The sequence below is a fragment of the Glycine soja genome, chromosome 15 (genome assembly GCF_004193775.1).
Source record: "Glycine soja cultivar W05 chromosome 15, ASM419377v2, whole genome shotgun sequence".
Taxonomy (NCBI): Eukaryota; Viridiplantae; Streptophyta; class Magnoliopsida; order Fabales; family Fabaceae; genus Glycine; species Glycine soja.
In genome coordinates, this window is record NC_041016.1 from 33,592,913 (window position 1) to 33,620,870 (window position 27,958).

At 39.4% G+C, this 27,958-nt stretch overlaps 1 protein-coding gene across 2 annotated transcripts; it reads left to right on the top strand.

The window, feature by feature from the left end:
* On the top strand, positions 1 to 27,929 carry LOC114388013 (SH2 domain-containing protein A-like). 2 transcript variants are annotated; one of them, XM_028348346.1, is made up of 12 exons: positions 2 to 309; positions 659 to 850; positions 1,232 to 1,441; positions 1,579 to 1,668; positions 2,126 to 2,203; positions 2,300 to 2,464; positions 5,085 to 5,447; positions 6,191 to 6,474; positions 25,663 to 25,825; positions 26,207 to 26,556; positions 27,461 to 27,538; positions 27,632 to 27,929. In XM_028348346.1, exons 1-12 carry the CDS (start codon positions 163 to 165, stop codon positions 27,648 to 27,650), a joined length of 2,139 nt encoding a protein of 712 aa, XP_028204147.1. In that variant the 5' UTR covers positions 2 to 162; the 3' UTR covers positions 27,651 to 27,929. The 2 variants fall into 2 exon arrangements, with proteins under 2 accessions (XP_028204149.1, XP_028204147.1); XM_028348348.1 differs by lacking the exons at positions 27,461 to 27,538; positions 27,632 to 27,929 and adding an exon at positions 26,649 to 26,790 and having other exon boundaries at positions 1 to 309.
* The last annotated feature ends 29 nt before the right edge of the window (positions 27,930 to 27,958 follow it).

The following is a 27,958-nucleotide window of genomic DNA, read 5'->3' on the forward strand; positions in this document are numbered from 1 at the left end:
GCTTCACCTGTACCTCCAAGCAGAGAGCACAGACCGAAACGCCCCAGCAAACCGTTAGTTTCACAGCCGGCAACACACGAAACAAAAGGAACCAACCACCCACAGGCCAAAGCACAAACCCCACACTTCTCCTAAGTCCTAACCCCCGAGAGAGAGAGAGAAATGGATACTGATGCAGTGGGAAGCGAAGGGTACTCTCCGCTGAAGGAATTAAGACTGGAAATTGAAGTAAAGGAGGGAACTTTCTCTCTCTGCTTTTGGCTTTATTTGACGAGTTCCACTACATTCCCTGTTACCATTATCCAACAGGTAAAATGAATAGTGGCTTCCCTTCATTGTGGGTTTTTGTGCTAGTGGGGGATTAAGGTTTTCTTGAACCTTCTTGATCAATCTTGGACACTTAGTTTATTTTTCTTTGTTCTGCAATTGGGATACTCTTGTATAGTCTCGTAGAATTTCCTATGCTATCCTATGTGCGAATTTGGCGTGAGAAACTTGTAAATTCTGAAGTTGGCTCTCTGTTTTCACTGCCACCGTACATTAATTTGTATGGTTTTTGGTAATTATTGGGCTACAGGAATTCGCGTGGTTGTTATGGCTCAAGTTGGTTTTATTTAATCATTGAATAGACTGATAAATAAATTAATTGGCCTTGCAGGTTTTCTCTGATATCTCCGAAAGTGCTCCTTTTCTTGTTATTGATGATAATAAGAGAATCCATATGTTACCAGTTCTTCTCTTACATGAAGAAGCTCCTGAAACTGGCAATATAAATTCCTGGACAGAAGTTCCACATGCAACTGTTGATTTTGAGTTTCTTTTGGAAAAATGGGTTCATGTTGGATGTGAGGTATCTTATATAATTGCTTGAGGATTATCTTTTGTCAATTCTATTAATGTTTCTTTGCTTATGACTTTCACTTAACTGAGATGTCATATGTACTATGCTCCTACAAACAACTTATTTTACAATAAGGCACCAAAAGTGTGTATTCTTTGTATGGCATTGATATTTCTTATTTGCTTGCTGGAATGTATGAATTAGGGTAAATAATAGAGGTGAAACAGAAAAACAAATTCCTTCTAGTATGATTTTACCTTCCCGGAAAGAACTTGGTAGCAAACAATGAAGCACTTCACTTGCTGCTACTAGTAGAGTCTACTTCTGTCCTTTCCTTTATACTTTTTAACTTTATTAATTGGAGTATGAGATGACTATCTTCTTGTGCAGGTTTGTCCAGATCATATCCAGCTTCAGATTAATGGAGAGATTGTAGGAGAAAAGTCTTTGTGTTCCTTATTAAATAAGGAATCGGGTTCAAGTCATTTGAAGAAATTAACTTTGGCAAATGTTGGTGGAGATGGAAAAAGTGTGCAGGGTTATGTGCACAATTTTGAAATATTTCCTATTATTACTTCTATTAAAGATTGTCATTTAAAGGTGATTCTGTGATTGTATTTTTTGTTCTTTAAAGTCCACAGTAGCTTCTCATTTCTTTGTACATCTTCTTTGTTTATAAGAATCATAAAAGACTTCATTAGTTCCTTTGTTGACAACTCTATATTACTTGGTGCCAGTGCCCTCCTCTGAAGTTATCAATTGATGAATCGTCTGTCTCTGAGATTGAAGAAGAAAGTGATGGTGTTTGGGGCATTGTTGGAGGCAAGGTAAGAAATATGTTTTTAATCTTATTTTATGCATTCTTTTTTGTTGTTGTCATAAATCATAAAGAGAAAGTTCCTGATTAAGCAATGCGTTTTCTGTTGGAGTTTAATTTTGGATATAGATATATATATGATGCAGGTTATGGTTGACATTTTAAAGGTGCATTTAAACCAACCATATATGTGCCAGTCTGCGGTGTTAAGAGTTAAGCCAAACTTTTTAGTTACCATGAAATCAAATGTGAACAAACAAAATAGATGAAGTAGAGGGGGAAGCTAACTACTGCAGTTTTAGTATTTGCAGACATATTATTTCCACTTCTGAAAATGCGATTATTGATGTTTACTCTTTTCTTTCCTATGGTGATCCTTTTGAGAATGCACAAATTAATTCCAGTGTTAACTTTTCCTTTTGGTTAAAACTTTAATGTCAACTTTGCCTTTGCATAATTTGGCCCAGGCATCTTGTCGTAGGAACTTCTCTTTGGATGTTGTTCTATCCGATGCTTTTGGACAGCCTGTAGATAAGGAGAATGAGGTTTATAATCCTGGCTTTTATTCTGGGCAAGTTAATGCTCTCTCGGACAGGAGTTAGGATTTGTAATATTCACATTATCATTGTTGGCTGTTGCAGGTTTTTGCTTCACTTTTGTATGCCGACACGGGGGCACCAGTGGAGAATACAGCCGATGATGAAGCACCCCTTTTAGCTAGTTATGATGGAATAGAATTTTCCTCTTGTGAAAGACCAAGTAAGCTTTTGCTGGGACGTGCTTCATTTAAGCTCAAAATATCTCAGGTAATGATACCAAATATGAATATTAGCTTATGCTATCTCCTCGAATTTAATGTTTTCCAGCTGCTTGCCCAGCTGTACTTGATAACTCTCGTTAAATTTTAGTTGGAAGACATGATTGCCTATGTTATGGGCAATGGACAAACCATTCATACTTCTATACCATTACCATAATTTTAAAATTGCCTTTATTTTTCCTTGTGTATGTATAACAGACATAGGCAGCAGATTCATGCAGAAAATAAAAAAAAAAATCCTGAAGAATGTAATAAGGAAGCAATAACATATTTGAAAGTTTTATCAAATGGTGGACATTGCAGAATGGTGTGGCGGATTTTGAACACAAAGCCGTTAGAGGAGCATGGCATGGTGGCATATGGCAGCTGCAATGTGTGTGGAAAAGGAATAAGCCTATAATAGAAAGAGTGTGCTGGGAAAAGGATTAGTTGGCCAGACAATGTGACAGCCAAGCTAGTAGACATTAGACAGTCTATTAGTTCATAAATAGGCATGCTTATTAGAACTTAGAAGGGTCATAGTTAAGAGAATTGGGGTTCTTGGTCAGTTAGAGACTTGTGTAGGACAGAAAGTCAGGATCTCCAAAACACATCTGGCAGCGTTGTATGATAGCAGTCTGCATCTTGGGTACCGGACTTTGTTCCTGTTCATTCTTAGTAATACAATTCAAAGATTGGCTAAGATAGGTTAGTGGCTTCCCTTCATTTGAGCAGAACAGCTCCCTCTCATCACAACCTTTGTTTGATGCATTAGTCTCTACCGCAAACTGTTCAGAAAAATCGGGGACACCCAATATTGCAAAGCTGTCAGCTGCTCTCTAGGTTTCATAAACCTCTTGGGCAGCTTGAGACCATCAGAATTTAGGTTAAATAAAGACTTAAAATGTCACAGCCAAGCCCCTCAGTTGGCTTTTTGCCTGAAGCCTGCTGTGTCTTATTTTTTAAGTGTAATACACTGATTACACTTTTTCATTCTCATGTTCATTCTCAGTCATGAAACTCTACACTCTTCAATCTTCACACTCTCATGCCCTCTTCCAGACATCTCCGGTGAGTCTCCAGCATGTCTCAAGTGATGGCAGTCTTCCTGTGTTTTTTTTCCCTCTCCTTGTTTTTTTACATTTTTTCTCCCATTTCCCTGTCTATTCTTTCTCTTCCTCTCCCTATCCATTTTTTGTTTTTACTAATCATACACTGTTTCTTTTAACAACAAAAAGGTGATTAGATATTGCAAGAATTAAGTGATATCACAGATTTCCATATTTGAGGAATCAGCCATTTGATTTATTTTGTTTTAAAAATAAGATATCCATTATTATCTGTTTTTATTTGTTTTGTTTAATTATGCTATCATTCTTTGATTCAAGGAGTAGACTTTAATGTAATCTTTCAATTTAAGCAGTACTTTACTGCTGAATAAATACAAAAGTTTTCCTATTAATTTCTACTGGTACTATTCTCTTAACAAAAAGATTTCTAGACATACTCTATGGACTGTAGAGTCTAGTGTCTTCTTCTATGTTTTATACAAATCCTACTGTCTCCTTTTTTATTTTCATTATTCTTTGTTTTATTTACAAACAATTTTTTTTCTTTCTAATCATACTGTTTTTTTCTCAAAAATTGGTGAATTATATGTTTCCTGTTCTTCATACTGTTTTTTATTCGCAGTTTTTTAGTATACTTTATGTGTGTGTGTTACGTAATGATTTTTATCTCCATCATATTTAAACTATTATATAGAGATACAACTATTCACAGAAATAAGGTTACAACAAAAACCCCATTCTCTGATATTAACAATTGTAAAATTTCTACTATAGAGAGTTGTTATTTGTTTTTGAGATGTCTAATGTGTGAGTCAATTTTTTTGTTTCGATGTTTGGTGCAACACAATGAGGCACGGTTCTCAAGGTGAATCAGTGCAACTATGATCTCATATATGTGCTTTGCCAAGGTCCTTTCTGTCAATAATTTATGGTTGGCTTGAATATTTTTTGGGTCCCTGATAAATTAGCAAATTTTGTTTTAGGTTCCTCAAATTTTTGTGTTGAATTTTATTTTTGGTCCTTGATATTTTGTTTTAGTATTAGCAAATTTTGTTGAGTCTTGAGGTGACATTTTTTTTTGTAGGGACTAATAACAAATGATCTACATACTATATGGGCAAAAACAAAAAAAATAGATATATTTGAAGGACTAAAACAAAATAATAAGGACCAACATCAAAATTTTTGTTTTATTAGGGACCCAAAACAAAATTTGTTAATTTGTCAGGGACCTAAAACATATTTTAGCCTTTATGGTTTTCTCTATAATGAATAAGTTTTCATTGGAAATTTAGAAAAACAGTAGAGATCTTGAGGTGATTATAATATGATATAGTAAAATATTATAATTATTCATATCACTCTGTCTCACCTTGATTGACATGGTAGTACTTGTCATTTAATGCCAATTTCGGTGTCATAATAACATTTAAGCATGTTCTCAAATTCATGTTGGAGTAGTATGCTCGAATTACTCTGCTCTCTGTCTGATATTTTTGTACTTATAATTACAATCCAATATTCATTGGCTCTGTGTAACTATTTTTCCGTTGCCAGCTTTCATCCAAGTGTGACAACAGGTTGTTCCTCATCAGCTTTTGTGTTCCAAAACTAGGAAATTATCCTTTTCTTGAGGCATATTCCCGTCCAATTCGATGCATCTCCAGAAGCCGTAACACAAGAGTGTCCACTCTGGTGTGGAAAAGGTCAACTGCTCTTCATTGCCATAGTTTATCTCAATCTTCAGCTATGGACGATAGATCCTTGGACCTTCAGCATTCCAGTCATGAAGCACAAGCCAATCCACTGATGAAGCGGTTTAGACTTGGTCAAGATAAGACATCTGTATCAGTGAAGGCTGACCCCACCATAGAGCAACCTGATGAAGAATGTAATTCTCATGTTCGGACTGCTAACCAGGTGACTACCTGTTTTATTTTTCAATCTTATTTTATTATGTATATGTAAGTAAAAGAGAAAACAGAAAATGATACTTGCTATGTACATGGATGGCCTACCTAGTAGGTTATAGCTTTTATGGCTATTATACAAAACATGATACCACAGACGCCACAGGTTGATGCAATCACCATTGATAAAATTTAAATATCAATTTTTCCAGAAGCTTTTTAAGACATTGGGTTCATATATTATTTTATAGTTTTAGTGTACATGTCTAGAGTTTTTAGATGATTTTTTTTCTCTCTAATACCCCACCTCATGTGAATACCAAAGTATTGACAAAGCACAGACCAATTTAAACCTGCTAAGATTTAATTAACGTAAGTAAGAGGCAGTAAAGATCAAAGCCCTGTGCACTTGCTCAAGCATTCTTTGATATTGTATCAAGTAGCTGACTATCTTTGATGTTTAAATCTTAAACATTAAGGAAAATGCCTTGAAATGGTTTTGATTTATATCCAACACTGAATATGTTCTCTCGAAGGCCAATTTGGTATTGTCAGGTGGATGATGTTCTAACCTATTTCTTAAGATTTTAATGATACTGGTGTAACCTGGACTTATTCTTTTGTCTATGTGTGGTTCATCTATGTGAGCCTTTGTTAATTTTTCCTCAAATTATTTTTTTAAGATTTGTCTTAAGTAGGCCCTCTTTGCTGTCGTTCTCTTTTAACTGGCACTGCAAACTTAATTGTCATTAGGTTGAGAATGGGTTTCCAACAAGCTTGGATGGAAGGTCAGCAAACTTTATTGAAGCAGAAGATTCTCCATCTGATTCAGAGAGTATAGGGGAGGGGAAGTCACCTCTAAATAGTATGGCAAGTAGAAGAAATCCAATATCTGATATGACCATTTTCAAATACTGCCTTGCAAGCTTGGCTGAGAGATCTCTCATGCTTAAGGAAATTGCTACCTTTGCTTCTGGCAAAGAAATTTCCGAGTTGGCTAATCACGTGTCACTCTATTCAGGATGTTCACACCATGGGTGAGTGATTTTTCTTGCAGCGATTATATAATTGCGTTAGTTCTCTTTTAAGGGATGGTAGCTGGATATAGTTGTTTGTAACTAGAAAGATTGTAACAAGAATCAAAGATATTTATGGATAATTATTTTTCAAATTAGATATAATTATAAATTCCAAGCTTAAACTGTGTTGTCCTTACTGGTACTGTATATGATAACAGTCAACGACTGTTACTGGTTTAGCGAAGATTTAGAGAATGATTGTGAAAGCAGAAAAATTATTTCATTCCCACTGAATCAGTACAACAGTTTTGGCATTTATACAGGTAGGTTAGTTAAAACTGCCCTAACTAACTCAAGGCTCATGAAAGCTGTCAGATGACAGTTGTCAAACTGGCTCACTTAGACTAGCTAAAGCCCAAGAGATGTAGTAATAGACTGATCTCAATACAATATTCAAACTCCTCCCCACAAACTCAAGGTGGGTGAGAAGAGACAGGCTAAGAAACAGAAAAGGTGTGGGAGAAAGAGGTTTAGTGAGGACATCAGCCCACTAATCCTGCTAGGATAAAGAGATAAAGCACAATGGTGCAGTTGTTGGATTGTGTGTCAGCCAAACAGAGGCAAGACGGAGCCAAACAACAACGAAATAGGGGTTGTTAGAGAAAGGAGGATGATGGGCATGGTCTCTAGATGGTGTTTCACACCGAAAATGGTATTTGGTTAATTGGTGTGTAGATACAATAGCCAAAACAACCAAATAGTGCAAAACGAAGCCAAAACAGGTTTGCCGGTGAAGAAGCAGCTTGACAGGGAGGTTGTCGGAGGATGAGTCGCGTGGAAAACAGTGTCATGCACTGATCTGGCGTCGGCACGCAAGTGACATGTGCCTGAGTGTGGCGGCGGGTGTAAAGGCACACGGCGGTGAGGTTGCTGGTGTTGGGTTTGCCAGAGGGAGACACTTCTGGTCATCTAGGCACATCGACGAAAAGGCAGCGCGGTGGTGGTGTAATAGTGCTCGCAGCGGTCACAGTGCTATTCGCTAGGGATAGTAGGTTCAATGTGGAGCACAATATTCGTTATTCCTAAGTCAAGGATAACCTAAGCTCTGATACCATATAACAATATTTTACTATAATCTTGTGTATCAAGTAGATCACACCTCATGAAATTTATAATATGGAAAAAAGAATCAGTATAGATTACAAGATTAATCAATACTGATTAATAGGAAATAGAATATTCTAATAATAAATACAATATCAAGAATAATGTCAAAACATATATTTCATAGTTCCTAACCATTAGTCCGACCTACTAGATAGTAAGAAAAGATTGGTTCCTAACAATTTACAGGGCGTTGTCTGGCTGGCTGGAAAAGAGGTGTGCAAGGGCATGTGTCAACTCTGATGGAGGTGCGGTAGGTGACATTGTATAGATCGCGACGGGCGATCCAAACCGTGGGTTCACCTGTTGGAATGGTGGTCAAACGTCGGCGGTGGCTGGAGCTTCGGCGATAGTGGTCGAAGGTAAGCACTGATGAAAAGGCGTTGGTAAGTCTGCCAAACAAGGGCAAAGAAACCACACAGTGCTGTTTACCGTGAAGAGGGGCTGCATGAAAAAATAAAACAAAGGAAAAACCAATAAAATGCAAAAAATAAGGCTCGACAAATGAAATTGTCTCGATACAACTTGAAGGAATTGGCCTTTGTGCACCTCGGTGCTGGGAGCTTGTCATCGGAATCAGAGGCTGAAAATGTGGTTGGACGCGCCGATTTGAGGCATGGACTGGTGGTGTTTGGTGTAACAAAAATCATGAACATGGGTGCATGTCAAACACCAGTTAAGAAGGCGATGGCTAGAAACGAACAGATTGTCCTCTTACGAGTTGAACGATGGGGACTCTGGCTAGAAAGTTCGGTGAAGGTCCGACAATGGACGATAGTCGTCGTGGTGGTCACTGGAAAAGGTCAAAAACGTTGCCGAACTGCAAAACAGATGAAAAGGATTGCTGAAAAGGAGAAAAGGTCATCAATGAGCAAAAAGGCTCACTGACAGGTCGCCACAAAGCAAAAAGGGTCACCTATGATCTTCGAATCTTTCGATCAAAATCATGGAAAACGACTCCCAATCTAAATCTGGGTTCTTTTGGCTCCAAATGTTGAACCAATGCATTGTAGCACCCTCCATGCTCACGAATGATTTTCAATTTTTGTTTCTCTTGCTAATTTTGCTTCATCATTATTGGTTTCTTCTCCACCACAAAATGTGTGGTTCTTTATTACTGAACCTTCTTTACTTTTGTTTTCTAATTTCAAGAATTTCAATGTGTCAATGCCACATTCAAAACTGCTACCCTTTAAATTAGTTCCCCCTTCTATGCTTCTATCAAAGGTGGGTAGTTCCACCTTTCTTGTCCAAGAACTAGCCTCTGCTTCATTGCATCTGACCCACTTCCCACCATGCTATTTTTGTTTTGCTGAGTGGCATGGGAATCAACTTCTTCATTCAATATCTTGGCATGACATGTGTTTCAGATTTGAAATGTTGGTCCTTTCTTTCAAGAACTCTGGGGAAATGTCCTTTTTTTCAATGTGGGTTTCCATCTCAATTTGCTCCTCTTTCTTCAAGATACTCAATCTTTAAAAGACATGGTTACCATAGTGATTTTCAATTCTTTTGATTAAACCTGTGGAAAATGACTCCTAATCTAAATCTGGGTTCTTTTGGCTCCAAATGTAGAACCAATGCATTGCAACACCTTCCATGCTCATGAATGCATATTGTAGCTTATGGAATGAACGGATTTCTTGTACCTCTGAATTTTCAGCCCTAGCAATCCAACCAATTGGGTCTTCCCCCACGAATGCTGGCAGCTCCCCCTTGGCCCAAATTTGTGCTTTCGAATCTCCAACCCTGGCTCTCCCTCAAATATCTGGCAGGTCGGACCAATTGTTGGAAACTAAGAATTAAAATGATGAAGAAAAGAATGAATTTTACTGAATAGCAAGAGAGGAACAAAAAATAGGAGCGAAAACTCCTCCAAGGATTTTCCCTTCACAAAGGATTTCTCCTTTCACAAAGAGCTAATGCTTAATTTACAATGACAACAATTCTCCTCCTCTCCTATCCTTCTTCCCCTATTTATATCTAATAAACCCCTCTAACTAACTAATTATCTCATTAATAGTCTAACTATCTTAACTAACTTTCCCTTCTCCTTATATCCTAATAGATCCTAAGTTGGAACATGCACAACTTGAGTTTGCTTTTGAACAACATTTATGCGAACAAATAGGTCAGTTTCCTTATGCGTGGAGTCAAAAAACAAATGCCAAGCTTAGTGAGAAGTGTCAAAGTCCTAAGAATTTCACTTGTTCTTTACAGGACCACAACGAGACTAGATTAGGACCCAAGTAAATGGCATCACCTAAAGTGGACCTGCAATCATCTGGATTAGTGGCCCAATTAGCTTCATAGTAAGCATGAAGAGAGAAGTAGAGGGCACCACTAGAAATAACTGAAGACCAAAGTGAATAGTCCTTTGAGATAGCAAAGAATTCAACTGGTTTTGCCATTAACTGGGAAAATTTATTTACTACATAGCTGATCTCAGGTTGTGTAATGGTTTCATTTTTTTTTTTGCACAGCAAAAATACTTAATATTATAAATATGGTTCAGTACTAGATGTACTGAAAAGTACAACAAAAATCATAGGCATAGGGAGACACTGCCCAAAAAAGGATAATACAATGACAGAGTATGTCAGCCCCCCCTAGAAAATCCCTCCCTCAAATTAGATGACCAGTGGTTGAAGTGGACATTAAAGTCCTTCTCCAAACACCTTAACCACGACCAGGTATGGAATAGAGCCTCGTCCATAACATTTTCAGGAGAAAAGAGCTGGTTGTTGAAGACCATACTGTTTCTATGCTGCCAAATGGTCATAGACAGAGCTATCCAAAGAACTTCCCATCTTTTATCTGTGCCTCTTTGCAAATTCCAATGTGAGAACTGCAAGAAATGATTCTTTGGATCTATATGGAAAGGACCCACCCTATTGACCCAACTCATGGCCTCCCACCAAAGGATCCTAGTTTTTGAACAGTTGAACATAACATGACTGGTAGTTTCCTCTTCAGAATCACATAAAGGGCAGGTATATGATGGCAGATCCACCTGTCTTCTTCTCAAATTAGCCCTGGTAGGTATCCTATTTTTAAAAAGTCTCCATGAGAATGCCTTTGCTCGAGGAGGGATATGTAAAGACCAAACTATCTTTGCTGCACTGTCATCAGGAACCTCCCTGTATGTGTAATGGTTTCATACTGCAATGCACCCACCACAGATGTATAAAAGGTGGGAACAGGTAAAAGGTCAGACCCTTCCTTGGTTAATTTGCAACCAGACACCATAGGAGAGGAGATAGACTTGGCTTCATGCATATTAGTCTTGTCTAAAAAATCCCAACTTTTTTTTTTTTGGGTGAAAACCAAACCCTTAGGTTGGGGGGTCTATTGGATGCATGTTTGAGCCTAACTCATTCCTACAAAACTGCCTTGTAAGGTAAGGATTGGTCCCCACTGATATACTTTATCCAAACACCATCTCTAGCCAATGTGGGACTTCAACACACCCCTTTTTGTCCATAGCTACCTAGGGGTGACCACAATCAAGGTAGCTTTCTAACACTCCCCCTCCTCCTCACACCCAAGACTATCCGCCTAGAGTGTGTTTAGCCTACAGCGTGGTAAAGACAGGGGTTCACCAAATGGATCTAGGATAGGCTCTGATAATTACAACATGGATTATGAGCCTAACTCAACCCTACAACACTAGCCTGTAAGGTGAGGTTTACTCCTTGTCAGAAGATAATTTTCTAATTTTATTGATAGAAGAGTATGTGCTCTTAAATAGAATACAAGGTAATCTAAAAAAGGAAACTCCTAAACTAATGGTCATCATTGTACCCACTGTCATTTCCAATAATTAAGGGTCAATGATTCATGGTCATAAATACAAAATATGCAGCTATCGGAGTATGTAAATACATAACTGTGTAAACAGTTTTGTTTCATAATTGTAAGGGCAGTTAGCTCTTGCTAACTGCACCCATCTAGTATTAGACAGTAGTGTATATGTTGTAAGAGCTGAGTTTTCACTAAACTGCTCCCAAGTAGTTACATTTTATTAGAGGTAGTTAGAGTTAGTTTACATTCTGTTAAAAGTTAGTTAGAGTTAGTTGTGGTTAGTTTCTCAAGTCAGAACTCTTTAAGAATATGAGACTCTTTTTTAGATAATATCTCACATAGACATTTTGTAATGCAGTGATGATACAAGTTATCTAGGTTTATGATGGATGGTAGAGAGAGAGAGAGAGAAACACTGGGGGGGAGAGAGATAGGCATAGGATTAGCTATCCAATAACAGAGAGACAGAGAGTGAGCCTCAGGGAGAATCTCCGACGGGTACACCCAAGGAACAGAGACAGAAACCAACAATCCGCCATTTCAAACTGGAGGGACCATAAGGATATATCATCCTTTTACTTCACCCGATTTTCAGATGAAATTACAGAGAAGGAGCTGTGGTACCATTTCAAGAAGTGGGGTGATGTGAAGGAAATTTTCATACCCACTCGAAGAAATTCCAATGGAAGGAGGTATGGATTCGTCAGATTCAAATGGGTAGATGATACTCACCTTTTGGCAAAACAGTTGGATAGGATCATCATCAGAGGGATGAAGCTCTACGTTAACATACCAAGGTATGGTCGAGAGAAGACAAGAAAAGGGGTTGTAGAAAAGAAAGCACAAAATTAGGCAGACAAGAACCAAAACATTGTGGATAGAGCTCCAAAACAATACCACACTAACCCGGGATCATATGTTGCGGCATTGAAAAGAAATATCAGACCTTTGGGACAAAGCATGCATCAAAATATCCAAAGATATGAAACCTCCAAATCCTTAGTTATTCTTGACATAGGCCCCGAAGACCACAACTGGGTGAAGGATGCGTGGGTAGGGAGGTTGAAAAACCCAGCCATGTTCGGCAGATTGGAGGACGAAATACTATGGGAGACATGAATGGATATATCACCCAAGTACATTGGGGATGACCTAGTCCTACTACTTGGACTCAATGACGCGGGAGCAGAGCAACTCATCAATGGCAATCAACAAGGAGGTGCATCCCTGTTTTACTCAATGGAGAAATGGAGCCCAACCTTACGCACTGGATCCAGGTTAACATGGGTCTAGGTTTGGGGTATTCCGCTTTAGGCTTGGGCAATGAAATATATCTAGTAGATCGTAGCAGCTATGGGGGAAATGGTGGATATGGACGATGACGCGGAAGATAAAAGGAGGTTAGACAGGGTTAGGGTGCTTGTAAAGACCCCGTGGACTCCAACGATCAAGCACACCGTTGAGGTTTACATCGGAGACGAACGCTTTAATGTGTTTATCGTGGAGGAATGCGGCAGCGACAGTCATGACTGCCGGAGAAGTCGATGTAGCTTTTGTGAATCGTCGGAGGAGATTGACTCCAATGAAAGCTACAATGGGAGCATTTCCCCGAGGTCGATAAACACTCTCGGGATTCGACGATCAAGCACACCGTTGAGGTTTACATCGGAGACGAACGCTTTAATGTGTTTATCGTGGAGGAATGCGGCGGCGACAGTCATGACTGCCGGAGAAGTCGATGTAGCTTTTGTGAATCGTCGGAGGAGATTGACTCCGATGAAAGCTACAATGGGAGCATTACCCCGAGGTCGATAAACACTCTTGGGATGGAGGACGAAGGGCACGTCGCAGTGGTGCTGGTGACCGCACAACCCTGCTCGTTGGCAGACTCACCCAACGACGGTGCTGAGGACCGAGGAACAAAACTATTACCCAGCAGTATTCGTGACCACCATTCCACACCGGGTAAAGCAAGCATCCCGCGAGTGCAAGGTAGCAGATGCCAGGTCACATCATGCAAACAAACGATGCCTGCAGTGCCACAACCAATGGTCACCTGCCACCGTGATATGCTAACCAAATGCGGAAAACAGCAGGGTATTGGAAGCGCCACCCTTGAAGAAATGCTGGAGCCGAATCATGAAAAAGGAAAAAAGTGTTTTGGGAGAAAGCTGTGAGGAGAAAAAGGCTCGAGGGACACCAGGAAGGGAGACACGTGATATGGCAGCAATGGGTGACGTGGCAGAAACCCACACCACAAATGATGCACGTGACCAAACTGGGGATGATTTTTTAAAATATCGAAATACACATGTGTCATCATCTGAAACAACAACGTGGGAGAAGGGAGAAAGTAGCCTTGCGGGCAGGACAGGGCCCAATAAAAGAATGGGGCCTTCTAATTACACCCCCACACAGGACATACAACCTTTGGGCCTATCCTCGAAAAACAGCAAAGGTGGATTGGAAAGCGCATGCAAGGTCTTTTCCAGACAGAGGTGGTTCAAAAAGAAAAAATACATGGGCCAGAATTCTCCTAAAACAATGACAGAAACAGGAACGAGTAGTTTGCAAGGCCAGCACCTTCAGGATGAAATACAGCAGGGGAATGCTTCCAATATTAACTGTGACTCTACGACAAGGTCAGCAATACAAGTTGAAGACCCAGAAGAAATTATGGAAACACAATGCATTCAACAGGCAACTAACATTTGGAGTATGGCTAAGCACCTTGGGGCTACATGAGGAGATGATCAACACTTAATCATTCAGAAAATAAAAGAAATGGAGAAAAGAGATAAGACGGAAGCAGAGAGGTTGGGAGTCAGTAGCAGTTGCCCATGAATATCATATCATACAATGTCACGGGATTAGGGAGGGGGGTAAAGTGGGCAGCCATTCGAAGATTGATCAAGATGGAGAATGTTGACATGATATGTTTACAGGAGTCAAAGAAGGAGGTGATTGACAAAGCCATGTGCCAATCATTGTGGGGAGATGATGAGGTTTATTGGGAAATGCAACCAGCTATTAACATAGTAGGAGGCATCCTATGCTTATGGAGTGAAAATTCATTTAAGTTACATAGGAGAGTCATCGGCAATGGTTTTATTCTTCTGGTAGGGGAGTGGATCAAGGAAGCACAGCCAATCAATATAGTTACAATATATTCCCCTTGTGATCTTCAAAATAAAAGGTCACTGTGGGAGCAAGTCAAGCAACTGAAAAACACAATATCTGGGGAATTGTAGTGCATCCTAGGCAATTTCAACAGCATAAGGGATCCAGCAGAAAGATTTGGCACCTGTCAAAGGGACCCAGGGACCAACAGCATCAAAGAATTCAATGAATGGATAGATGATTTAGATGTTGTTGAGCCACCATGGATGGGAAGAAAATTCACCTGGTTCAGACCAAATGGGACATCTAGGAGTAAGCTTGATATATTTTTTATGTCTCCGGAATGGCTTGATAGATGGCCTACAAGCACTCAGATTACTTTACCTAGGACTTTCTCAGACCATTGCCCAATCATGCTTAGGTCAACAACTGTTGACTGTGGTCCTAAACCATTTAGGATTTTAGACCGCTGGTTGTCAGACACTTCTTTCAAGGAAACAGTTCACAACTACTGGTCATCTAGTTAGCAACCTGGTTGGGGGGGCTACGTTCTCAAAGAAAAAATAAAGAGACTCACATTTTTATTTTATTTTTTGCTCAGCAAAAGTAATATTTGTATTAAATGAGTACCAGTGGTACTAAGCATTACAATAAATGATGACAAGCATTAGGTTCCAAATCAGACTTGATGTAGTCTAGATAGGAATCGAAGCCTGAAATCAGAATTACATAAGGAATACACAATATTGTAACGTGAAATCCTCCACTAGCACATAAAACCTAATCGAAGATTGCTTGACCAGTGGTTATAGCTTGTCCCAAAGTCCTTCTCAAAGTTACGAAGCCAAGTCCAAAGTAGAAAGACTGCATCATCCATGATCTTGTTAACATTTAATGTGACGTTGGAAAAGAAAATCTTATTCCGATGCTGCCATATAGACCATGTTAGAGCTATCCACCAACACTTCCACCTGCTGACCTTGACAACCTCAACCACTCCGAATATGTGTTGCAGGAAATGATGTTTTGGGCTTTGCGGGAGAGGACCCACGCTATTCACCCAAGACATGGATTCCCACCGTATGTAGAGAATATCACCAGCCTCAACCTGTTCCTGAGATTTTGTTTTCTACTCTGAACGAATTCACATTCCATATGCAGAGAATACCACCAGCTGAATTAGATGAGGGGTATGATTCCCACCCAATCTCAGATCCCCCCCATAATGCTGCACACATGGACTTCTCCACCATCTCCTTTTTTGTTTCTTGAAGACACAACATGTCTATATGTTGTTCAATGACCATCCTTCGAATTGCTGGCCATATAACCCCCCTCCCTAACCCTCTTACATTATATGATATAATGTTCATTGGGTCAGCCTCTTGATCCCCACTCTAGCTGCCTCACTGACATCTCTTTTTTCCATTTCCACAATCTGCTGCACATAATTCTTTTGTGAAATTCCATAGTGACCCCCAAATCTGTAACCATGTTCCAGATGTTTTATGCTTCTTGACTGATAATTTCTGCTTGAGTTTCTCTGTCGGGACTTGATTTGGGGGGGACTTGTTGATGCTGCAATATGTTATTTAATTGGCTCTCTGATTGATTTTTATTTAAGTGGTCCTTTGCTTGAGTTTCTTTACGATTTTCTGCTTTTTGTGTGGCAGACCGCGGCCCATATGCATCACACCCATGGCCTAATTTCTTTTTGCCTACCCCTTTTCGATAATACACTAGGCAGGGGCTAAATTGGGCTGATATAAGGCTGTTTGGGCTTGCCTTGTAGGGGTAAGCTATTTTAGTGGGGGTGTGGTTAGCATTACCCTTTTCCACTCCTCTCTCCACCTGTCCATCACGTGGCTCCTCCCTAACAGGTTTAAATCTGCCTATGTCTTCAACGTTCACATCTGCCCCCATCTTTCCATTTCCATGAAATTTCTCTCTGCTGTCCTCATTGGCACCCTTCCCGTTGTGCTCTTTCTCCCCCTTTTTGTGCAAGTCTGTTTGTACTAGCACTACCTCATCCCTACGGTACAACTGTGCAACATCCTCAGCGGACTGGTCACTATCAGTTTGTGTGCGTGCCCAACGGGTAATAGCCATGTCCTCCAGTTCCGGTCCGTCACCCGACCCAATGGTCCTCTTCCCTGAAACCGCTTCCTCCGAGGCCAGGTTTAAGCTGTCAGCAAGCTTTTCCGGTGATCGTTGTGCCGGAGTGGTCTCCTGTTGCTGCTGATGGGCACCAATATTCACTGTCACGCCGTCCTCTGAAGGTCTCTCTGACAGTGGTTGCTCTGCGTCGTGCAGGCTGGTTTGTGCCTCCATTCCCTCGCCGCAAGCTAGCTTGTTTTTTACCTCCGTCGTCCGTGCTTCCCTCGCTACGGCCGGGTGTTCTCCATCGTTCTCTTCCCCCGACACAGTGACACCTCCGCTCGGTTCCCCTGAGGCCACCATTCTATTTTGCGGGCGCATGCAGTTCCACCATGTCGGCAAGCTGTCTCCCCGTGAAATTTCAGCTTCGCTTTCCTCTGAGCAAATATCCTCCAAAGAGCTATAATCGTTCCATCGCTGGCGTCGGCAATTGACACATGATTTCTCGCTATCCTCCACTATGTGTACCGCATATACTTCTCCTTGAATCTGTACATTCACAGTGTGTTGTATGAGCGGCTTCCATGGTGTTTTGATTAAGACCCTCGCCATATCCAGCTTCCTTAGTTCCTCTACATCATCATCAGCGTCCATCATATCGCCGATAGAAGACACTATCTGCTTGATGTGATGTATGTCCCATGCTATCAGCGGTATTCCCCAACAATGCATCCATGTCAATCTATAAGCAGGCCTTAGCTGTGGATCCCATTTCTGTAATGAATAAAACATTTCTCCCCATCCTCCATCTTCGTCCTCCATCACTCGCTTAGCCAATTCTTCTGTGAGACCAGGGAGCAACACCATATCGTCCCCGATATACTTCGGACATATGTTTTCTCCGATATCCCATGACATTTCATCCTCTAGCCTATCGAAGAGGGCCAAGTTTTTTAATCTCCCCACCCAAGCCCCTTTGAGCCATTGTTGTCCTGCCACCGATATGTCAAGGATCAGTGATGACCTTGAGCTATGACAAATGAGTTCCTCCTTATGTGGTATTCTTCTCTATTCTGTTTTCTGCATCTGCCTCCTCACTACCTCCGCGTACGACCCTTGATAAATGCTCGCCTTTGTTCCTGGTTTTGTGCTCAGGTTCACATTTCTGCTCCCCTCTAGATATTGTTTTCCTTCAGCTCTTCCCCTGGCAGCTATATCTGAACTTCCTCTATTTGGTCTCCCAAATTTAGGAGTGTTGACATACATCTTTAGCCCTCCAAATACCATACTGTCTAGCTTCTTTTCAACATGGTGAGCATCTTGCACCCCTTTGAATCTTACAACCCCATATCTTTTTTCATATCTGTTTCTTTTCGGTGATATGAAAATCTCCCTCACATCTCCCACCTGCTTGAAGTGGCTCCACTGATCTTTTTCCATTGTGTCTTCAGGGAACCTAGTGAAGTAGAACGAAGTTACATCCTTGTGTTCTCTCCAATTAGCTCATAGGTAGCTGTGATGATAACCATTCCTTTTCCGATCGATGTTCAGACGAGGACCCTCTGTCGTTCTCTCTTTGCCTCTCTCTCTCCTTTCTCTCCTACTCCTAACTCTCACCCACCCACAGTCTCTCTCTCTATTGTTTCTCTCTCCTCTCATGTCTCTCTGTTTTGATAATAGCGTAAACAGCTCTAAGATGATTTTCTTTGGGATTATACATGAACTGACTTATCACTCCTACTGCATGAGCTGTGTCTGGCTTGGTATGAGACAAATAGATTAGCTTTCCAACCAGTTTTTGGTAGGATTCTCTGTCCACGGTTGCATCTTCAACATATTCACTCAGTCTGTGATTCTGCTCAATAGGAGTTTCTACTGGTTTGCATCCCAATTTACCAGTTTCAGATAATAAATCCAGCACATATTTCTGTTGGGAGATGAAAATACCATGACGAGAATGTGCCACTTCAAAGTCAAGAAAGCATTTTAATCTGCCTAGCTCTTTAATCTCAAACTCTCTTATCAAACACCCTTTTAGGACGTCTGTTCCTGCTTGGTCATTCCCTGTTTCAACATATCATCCACGCAGACAATTATTGCAGTAACTCCCCTTGAAGCTGAATGCTTAATGAACAAAGTGTGATCTCCTTAACTTTGTTTATACCTCATTGCCTTCGTCACTGTAGCAAACCTGCCAAACCAGCCCTAGGGGACTGTTTCAATCCATAGAGAGCATTCCTTAGCTTACAAACCTTTCCTTTCTCAAAGCTAAACCCAGGTGGGACCTCCATGTAAGTTTCTTCTTCATGTTTGCCATGTAGGAAAGCATTCTTGACATCAAATTGCTGCAAACTCCATCCATAGTTAGATGCTAAGGATAACAATATTCTAATAGTATTCATTTTTGCAATAGGATAAAAAGTCTCAAGGTAGTCAATCCCATATGTTTGAGTATACCCCTTATACCTTTCTAGTGTCCCATTTGCCTTATATTTAACAGTGAATACCCAGTTACAGCCAACAAGTTTCTTTTCTTTAGGAAGTTCTACCAACTCCCAAGTTTCATTTTTCTCTAGTGCATCCATTTCAACTTTCATAGCTTCTCCCCACTCTTTGCTATCTAGTGTTTCATTAACAGTTTTTGGGGTAGTGATAGTGTTTAAATGAGTAAGAAAACTTCTATGATTGCTAGACAGTTTATCATAGGACATGAAGTGAGACAATGGATACCTTGGCCACTGTGTACATGTTCAAACTCCCTTCCTTATTGCAATCGGAAAATCCTCAGCATTAGTGGCATATTCTGCTCCTCCAAAACAATCCCATCAGTTTCAGTTTCAGGGGGAGTATATTCTGCTCTTTCAAGACAGTCTTATTAGTTTTAGTTTCAGGTATTAGTTCTAAATTTGGAACTTGTTCAGGTTGGATAATAGGTTTTGCCCTTTGTGTGTAAACTTGTAGTGGACAGGCAGCTCTTGGAGTCTGTGTTCCGATTGTCTTTGGACTCACAGCAGGGGTGTGTGTATAGAACTGGAAGAAATGTGAATAAGACTTGACTCAAGTATATTGGATTCGCTTAGGGAGATGAATGAAAGATTGTTGAACAAATCATCCTTATCTTCCATGCATGAGTTCTCCCCCCAAAGATAAGGTTGGGAAAAAAACCTTCAATTTCAGCAAAAGTGTCATCAATAGACACAAAGACCAAAATTGTGGCAGGATGATAACACTTGTATCCCTTTTGGGTAGGGGAGTAACCAACAAATATGCATTTGATAGCTCGGGGATCAAGTTTTCCTTGATGAGGAGAATGAACGTGGACAAAGGACACACCCAAAGATTATAGGAACAAGGTTATTTGAAGTTTTAAAGTGTGGATAAAACTTGGAGAACAGTTGAATGGGGCTGCTGTTTTGAAGAGGCTGAGAGGGTAAATGATTAACCAAGTAGGCAACAGTAAGGACAGCCTCCCCCCAATACTGTTTTGGAACATTTGTGTGGAATAAAGATACTCAGGTAACAGCTAAAAGATGCCCAATTTTCCATTCAACCACCCCATTTTGTTGTAGGGTGTGGACACATGATGATTCATGAATAATTCAATGTTCATTGAAGAAGGAAGACAATGTTTGGTTAAAATAATCTTTGGCATTATCAGAACGGAATCGTTTGATGACTGTCCCAAACTGATTTCTTATTATCTAAAAAAAAATTGGAATATCTGATTGACTTCGCTTTTCTGTTTCAAGAGATACACCCAAGATATCCAAGTAAAATCATCAATAAAAATGACAAACCAGCGAGCCTTGGATATATTTGGAATGTTGGATGGACTCCAAACATTACTATGTACCAAGGAAAGCTAACATGTTTTTGTTTTGCAAATTCACAATCATCACAATGAAACACTCCTATGTCTAGTCCTTGAAACAAGCTAGGAAACATACTTTTTAGAGTACTAAATGAAGGGTGGCCTAAATGATAGTGACAACCAGATGTCTTTATTGTGGGAAGGAAGTGACTTTGACAGCAAAGACAATGGAAGTTGACCCTTAGTACTACATGTCCCATGAGCTTCCTCAAGAAGGTAGAGCCCATTTTCCTCCATAGCAAGTCCAATCATCTTCCCCATTCCCTAATCCTGAAATTTGCAAAGTGTGCGAGAGAATGTCACTAAACATTGTAAATCCATTTTAAGTTTATGAATAGAAACTAGTTTGGCAGATAATTTGGGCACATGTAAAACACCTCTCAAAATTAAATCCTAACTTAGGAGAATGTCTCCCTTTCCAGCAATTGTAATAAATGTGTCATCTGCATTTGCAAGTTTTTTATTGTTGGGACAAGGTTTATATGAGATAAATTCAGTAGAGGAATGGGTCATGTGATCTATAGCTCCAGAATCAACAACCCGTCCCTTGTGTAGTAGATTGTAGAACGCTAAGAGCATAGGCTTGGGAAGTACCTAAGAATGCCAAGGAAGAACTACTTGTGTTTGTGGGTTTGACTAAAGTCTCTAGGAATTCCCTCAAATTTTTAATTTCTTATGTATTGTAATCTGTAAGGGGTCTAGAAGGATTGCCCACTGCAACACCTAACTGAGCCAGGTGGACTTGTGCTGGTTCTCCTCGTTGAGTACCTTTGGTGGTCCAATTTCGGTTCTGATTTGGAGGCTTACCATGAAGTTTCCAGCATCTGTCTTGGGTGTGTCTTGGCTTCTTACAAAAGGTACACCATAGATCAATCTTGGGGGCTACACCTTCAGGTTGACTGGTTTGCCATTGATCAATCTTCTTTCCCTTTTTTGCAATTAAGGTAGAACTTTCAGTGGATTGAGGCTCCATCATCACCCCCCTACATGTTTCTTTTGCCCAGAAGGAAGCCATGGTTTCATTGAGTGAGGATAACTCCTTTCCTAGCACTTGAATTCTTACAGGATCAAACTCACTATTTAGCCCTATCAAGAACTTATAGATTTTGTCCCTTTCCTTGTAACGTTTGAGTAAATCAACATCTTCTATGCATTTTGCTTCTAATTGTTCATAATGGTATAACTCCAACCCAAGATTCTACAAAATCTAGGCTTACTCACTAACGGATCGGTCTCCTTGTTTGGTAGTCGCGATCTTCATCTTAATTTTATAAATTTGAGCAGCATCACCAACCTTGGAATAGTTTTCTTTACAGCTCTCCCACACATCCTTGGCGGTCTTCATGAACATGCAAGCATCACTCACCTTTGGCACCATGGAATTCCACAGCCACGACATCACTACTTCATCTGCTTCATCCCATGCACCAAGGTATTGTCTGTGGATTTTGGGGCATCTTTCCCAATAAGATGATTCAATTTGCCCTTCCCTTTTAGAAAGGTTTGGACAAAGTGAGACAATTTGAGGTAGTTTTTTGCCATTGAGACAAAGGCTGGGTTGAATATTTTGCAGCTTAACTGTGTCGGTATTTTCGGCTTGGGCGTGGTTATTGGCTGCTGCAGACATTCTTGGTTTTGTTGGGTGAGATTCATAGGCGTGGAGTGTGTTTTAGGGCAGAAAAAAAACTCAATATAGGTCGTCAAAGGGAGGGGGGAAAACAGTAATGTAGGCCACACAGCGAAAGAAAAAACGTGCGGCAATGCAGAGCACGAGTTTACACAGGCTCCCACAGATTTTGGAGTGTTGATATCGTGTCAAAGGATAATTTTCTAATTTTATTGATGGAAGAGCTTGTGCTCTTGAATAGAATACAAGGTAATCTACAAAAGGAAACTCCTAAACTAATGCTCATCATTGTACCCACAGTCAATTCCTACAATTAAGGGTCAATGATTCTTGATCATAAATACAAAATATGCAGCTAATCAAATCTCCTAGTTATGGGATTTAAATCCTATCTATAAAAGGAAATAAAATATACAATGGGATTCTGACACTCCTCGCTTATATACTTTATCTCTATACTATCTTTGACCAATGTGGGACTTCAACACTCCCTTTTTGCCCACGGCTACTTGCCAACACACCCCTTGATACGAATCAACTTATATGATCATCTTGAAATCAAGCAAAGGAACTAGGAGGAACTTGACCCTAACTGCGACCTACCGGTTGAATCAAAGTTATCAAGAGGAACTTGACCCTGATCGCGACTTGTAGGTAGAACCAAAGTTATCAAGAAGCGTGATCCTAATCGTGACCTACCAGTAAAACCAACACTATAAAATTCTTAACCCAAGAACAAAAGTGAAGCTCTCACAATGGAGAAAACACTCATTTCATTAATATTCAACTTCAACTTCTTCTCCATTAGATGATTTCTTAATTATAGGAAAATAGAAAAAACAAGTAATAGAAAACAAATCCTAATCTCATATGACTAAAGATAAGATAAAATCCTAATAGAGGAAACAAAGCTTAATAAGATATGATCCACATCCTAATAAAGGAAATAAATCCAAAGATAAGACAAAACATATCCTAATCATATTAACTCTAAATCCTAAAATAAATGCTAAATCTAATGATATCTTGAATATCTTCAAGAATAATGAATGTCATATGCATTGTTTTAGTCAATGGGTCTTCCTTCCATTGCAAAGGATAATTGGGACTTGATAGGTTCATATCACCCTCTTTGTCAACAAGTACCTAGGGGTGACCACAGTCAAGGTGACTTTCCAACAGGTTCAAGCTTCAATACCCAAAAAATAGTCTAAATCACCATGTTGCTTGAGGGAACCAATGTAGAGGAGTTGCTTGGGACAATAATGTCATTCACATATACTAGGATATAGACAGCAAGATTATGAAGACGATAAACAAAGAGGGATGGGTCAGACTTGTTGGCTAAAAAGCCAAACTGAACAAGAGTGTCTTGAAGTCTTTCAAACCATTGTCTAGGGGGGCCTGCTTGAGGTCATACAAAGCTTTATTAAGCTTGCAAACTAGTGAGCGATCTGAGGATTCAAAGCCCAGAGGTTGTTGCATAGACATTGTCTCAGTTTATAGTCCATTTAAAAAGGCATTATTAATATCCAAATGGCACAGAGGCCACCTATTTGTGGGAGCCAAGGTGAGGATAACCTGGATGGTTTCTGGTTTGACCACAGTAGAAAACATCTTAGTAAAATCAAAGTCCAAAAATTTGATGAAAAACTTTGGCTTCGAGGCATGCCTTGCAGTGATAAACAAAACCATTAGCATTTTCTTTTATTCAATAAACCCACTTGCAACCTATAGCTTGTATATGAGGAAATGGTACAGGCGCCCAAGTTTTCTTGTGCAGCAAAGAATTATACTCATGTGTTACATGGCAGCATGCCATTGAGGATCCCGCAAGGCAAGTTTGGCACTCTTGGGACATGAATAAAGAATAAAGGAGAGATGCGACAGGGAATGATACCCTATTTAGAATGAGTTTGCATAGGGTGAGTGTGGGTAGGTACAGGTGGGTTAGCTTGAGAATAAAAGGATGTAGATGGGGGAGTGGAATGTTGAGAAGGTGAGGAGGAAGATGAGTTAGAAACAGTTTGAAAAGGAGGATTTGGTGACACAAGGAATTCTAGAGCTAGGCACAGTGATTGTGGGACTTGAGACAAGAGGTAAAGAGGCATTTGTTGTCATGCGAGAGGTGGAGTTTGATGGAAAAATGTAAGGTAGGGAAAATGATGTTCATTAATATAACAGTGTTTTACTATAACGTTGTGTGTTGTATCACACATGTTATTCTGATTTATAATGAATCAAGAGTACAATACTAGGAAACATATTAATGACTAATAATGAGTATAATCCTTAATTATCAATTGAGATATTTCCCTATTTATTGCGATCAAATCATATCTTTAACACCCCCCTCAAGCTGGAGCATATATGTCATTTGAGCCAAGCTTGTTATGGATGTTGTCAACATGAGAGCCCTTGCAGGATTTAGACTAGTGAGCATGTCAGCAAGTTGATCACTAGACTGACAAAGTCAGTGATGATTTCTCTTGAGGGCACTTTCTCTCACAAAGTGACAGCCAATCTCTACATGTTTAGTCCGTTCATGAAAGACCAGATTTGATGCAATAATAAACGATATCCCAAGTGTCTCCAAAATTTAGCTGTTGGAGAAGTTGCCCAAGTCATGTAATCTCGCACGCAGCTGCTGCCATAGCATGATACTCAGCTGCTGCTCTGGATCTAGCAATTGTTTTCTGCTTCTTGCTCCTCTAGGAGATCAAGTTCCCTCCAATGAGAGCATAATATCCAAAAGTGGACCTCCTATCTGATGTAATCCTTCCCAATCAGCATCAGAATAGCAGACAATTTTGGCATTGCCTTCATATATTAATGCGCGACCTGGTGCCTTCTTGAGGTATCGAAGGATACATATCACAGTATCCTGATGACTATCACATGGGGTATTTAGGAATTGACTAACCACATCGACTAACAGCCATATATATAAAAATGGGGGCAACTCTCATCCTAAGAGTTAGCTTTTGGGGTTTAGTTAGACTTAAACAAAAAATATAAGATTTTCAGGCGTAAAAACCCTAGGTAGAGGAGCCCTTTGGGCTTTAACTGTAGACAATGCAAAGACCCACTTTTGCAATGTGCTGAAATACAACTTCTATTTATAAAACTTGGGGAGGGGGAGAGACAACAAGGATCCCTTAATTATAGAGTTTGTTATAACCATGTGAATGATTAACTATCCTAAAAGCTTAAACTATTAGGCGAAGACTAATGAATGGCTTTGTTACATTCTCAAACAATAGTTATAACATCTATAGCAACTTCACACCTGGACCTATTGCTTGGTTTCAGTTGATTAAAAGCTTAATGCAATAGTCTAATGCAAGTTGAATGTCCTGACAAATACATTCTTTTTTTGCTCCCTTCTATCCTAATTATTTGATTCTCAAAACAATATGTTTGTTTATTTTCTTAAAGATTTATTTAGTATAATTAATTATGTTTACTGCAATTACATAGCATGTGTCCTCCCTATTAACTACTATCTCTGTTTCTATATCAGAAACCAAATATTATTGGCCAAGAGATTGATAAAAGATGGAACTAATCTTTGGAAGGTGATGTCTCCAAACAATCACCACATTCCTTGGGAGAATGCAGTGTATGAGATTGAAGAGCAATTCATGAAGATTGCTTCTTGTTGTTCAAGATCTCTCTCACCTCAGGTTATATCTTTTATTTCTCAAATGAAAGTTACCGTTGTGTTTTATAAAAGCTACTAAATCTCTAAATATTTATTAATTTGTTTCGTGAAAGATACTTTGTTCGTAAATCATTTGGACAACTGGGAGAGTTGGGTAATACCATTACATTACAGAGGCAATAATACATTTGGTTTCTGGTTACTAATACAATAAAATGCCTTCAATACAATATTTTGTAAGTCTTACGTATTTAAGCCTATTCTTGCCATCATTAGAAATCTAAACAAATTATAGTAAACAGAAAGCAAAGAATACTATTATTAGTGGTCTTTGAGTTTTTGAAAGTATCAGAAGACTAGAAAAATAGCTTGTAGAATATCATAGTTTTTGCATTTATTGTAGGACCTAAATCTCCTGAGAAGGATTGCTGGATGTCAAGAGTACCTAACACAAGAGAACTTTGAGAAGTTGTGGTGTTGGTTGTACCCTGTGGCATTTATAATATCAAGGGACTGGATAAATCCTATCTGGAATTCCACATCACCTAAGTGGATAGAAGGATTCATAACTAAGGAGGAAGCAGAATCTTCACTTCAAGGTCCCACAGGATTTCAAGAACCTGGTACCTTTATACTCCGATTTCCTACCTCAAGAAGCTGGCCACACCCCGATGCTGGTAATCTAGTTGTATCCTATGTCGGCAATGACTACAAACTTCACCACAGGCTACTTTCTATGCATCATGTTTATGGGTAAGCTTTATTTCTTCTTCATAGAATCGATTGCATAATGTGTACTTTGTAGGTCATTTCTAAGACTTGATCAAATTGATAATACTGAATAGGGAAGACAAGGGAGAGTTGAGGTCATCACGAAGGCCATTTAGGAGGGAGAGTTGAAGATTTGACCTTAAGAATTATATATATCTTTCACAAGTCTCTAATATGTCATAGACTGAGAAAATATAAATGGACCTTAACTTAAAAAATTATGCTTTGTCACCCTTTTGGCCATTTACAACTTCATATCAAATGATTAAATAACTTGATGACATTCAACTTAATCACAAAAAATGGGATGGCAAGGATAAAATTTTAACCGCCTGGTAACACCATGTGAAGTATAAATTCTCTCAAATGTTTAAGCTATTAGGTGAAGGCTGATTAATTGTTTTATATCTCCTACAACATTAATTGATCTGTAAATGACTGCTCATGCGATGAATCTGCTAATTTAATCCATCGCTTAGCATCTGCTTGTCCAATTGAGAACATCTTATAGGAATACATCTCATCATACAATTTTTTTTCTTGGCCCAACAGTTGCTAATTAAAATTAGAACACGCTCACGTACACACAGGATGTATCTAGTGAGAAATCTAATCAATACTAGAGAATTGCTAGCTACACACTATTGGAATTTTCATGAACGCTATAGAAAATTATGCATGTCACTTGATCATTAATTTAGAAAATGTAAATAATTTATATGTTACTGTTTATTTTTAAAAGATCAAATGACCATGATGAACTCGTGTCTTTCTCGAAGTTAGCTTTGTCATAAGATACGTATCCTATGTAAATTGTCACAAAGAAAGACAAACACTTTTAATATATACTATACTTTAACTAAAACAGCGATCACATTTCTTGTAGCTCTGGTGATAATAGAGTTGACGTGAAACCACTGCAAGATATGTTATTGGCAGAACCTGAGCTTTCTCGATTGGGAAGGTAATATATAAAGCAGTTTTCTTATTGTTTCATCTGTATTGAATGCTTAACATATCTCAAATTAGTGTATTTGATTCATGGGCGACTGTTCAGGATAATAAGAAGCCATTAGGCACACTAGAATTGTTGCAGAAGGTACCTCAACATCCAGTTAAAGTTGCTTTCAAGGTTGGCTTCGGTGGCAGTTGAATTATAATAGTATATTTTCCATTTTACTTGTATATTGTGTAAGGTAAGATTTTAGGCGTACAATTTTTAACATTAGTACCTAATGATCGTTATATAAAACATGCATTCTTATGTAACCACCACCAATCAACGCATCATCGCCCTTTTGTTGTTGAGTTGGTTTCAATAGGTAATCCCTCCTCTGCCCATTGGGTTGCCAAAACAATGTGTCCCGGAGAGGGTACCACCATT

Excerpts from the sequence above, each read along its gene's own strand:
- LOC114388013 (XM_028348346.1), top strand. The coding sequence starts at position 163 with ATGGATACTGATGCAGTGGGAAGCGAAGGGTACTCTCCGCTGAAGGAA. Across the intron at positions 1,669-2,125 it reads GGGGCATTGTTGGAGGCAAG|GCATCTTGTCGTAGGAACTT; the intron begins GTAAGAAATATG and ends AATTTGGCCCAG. Across the intron at positions 26,557-27,460 it reads TCTATGCATCATGTTTATGG|CTCTGGTGATAATAGAGTTG; the intron begins GTAAGCTTTATT and ends CATTTCTTGTAG.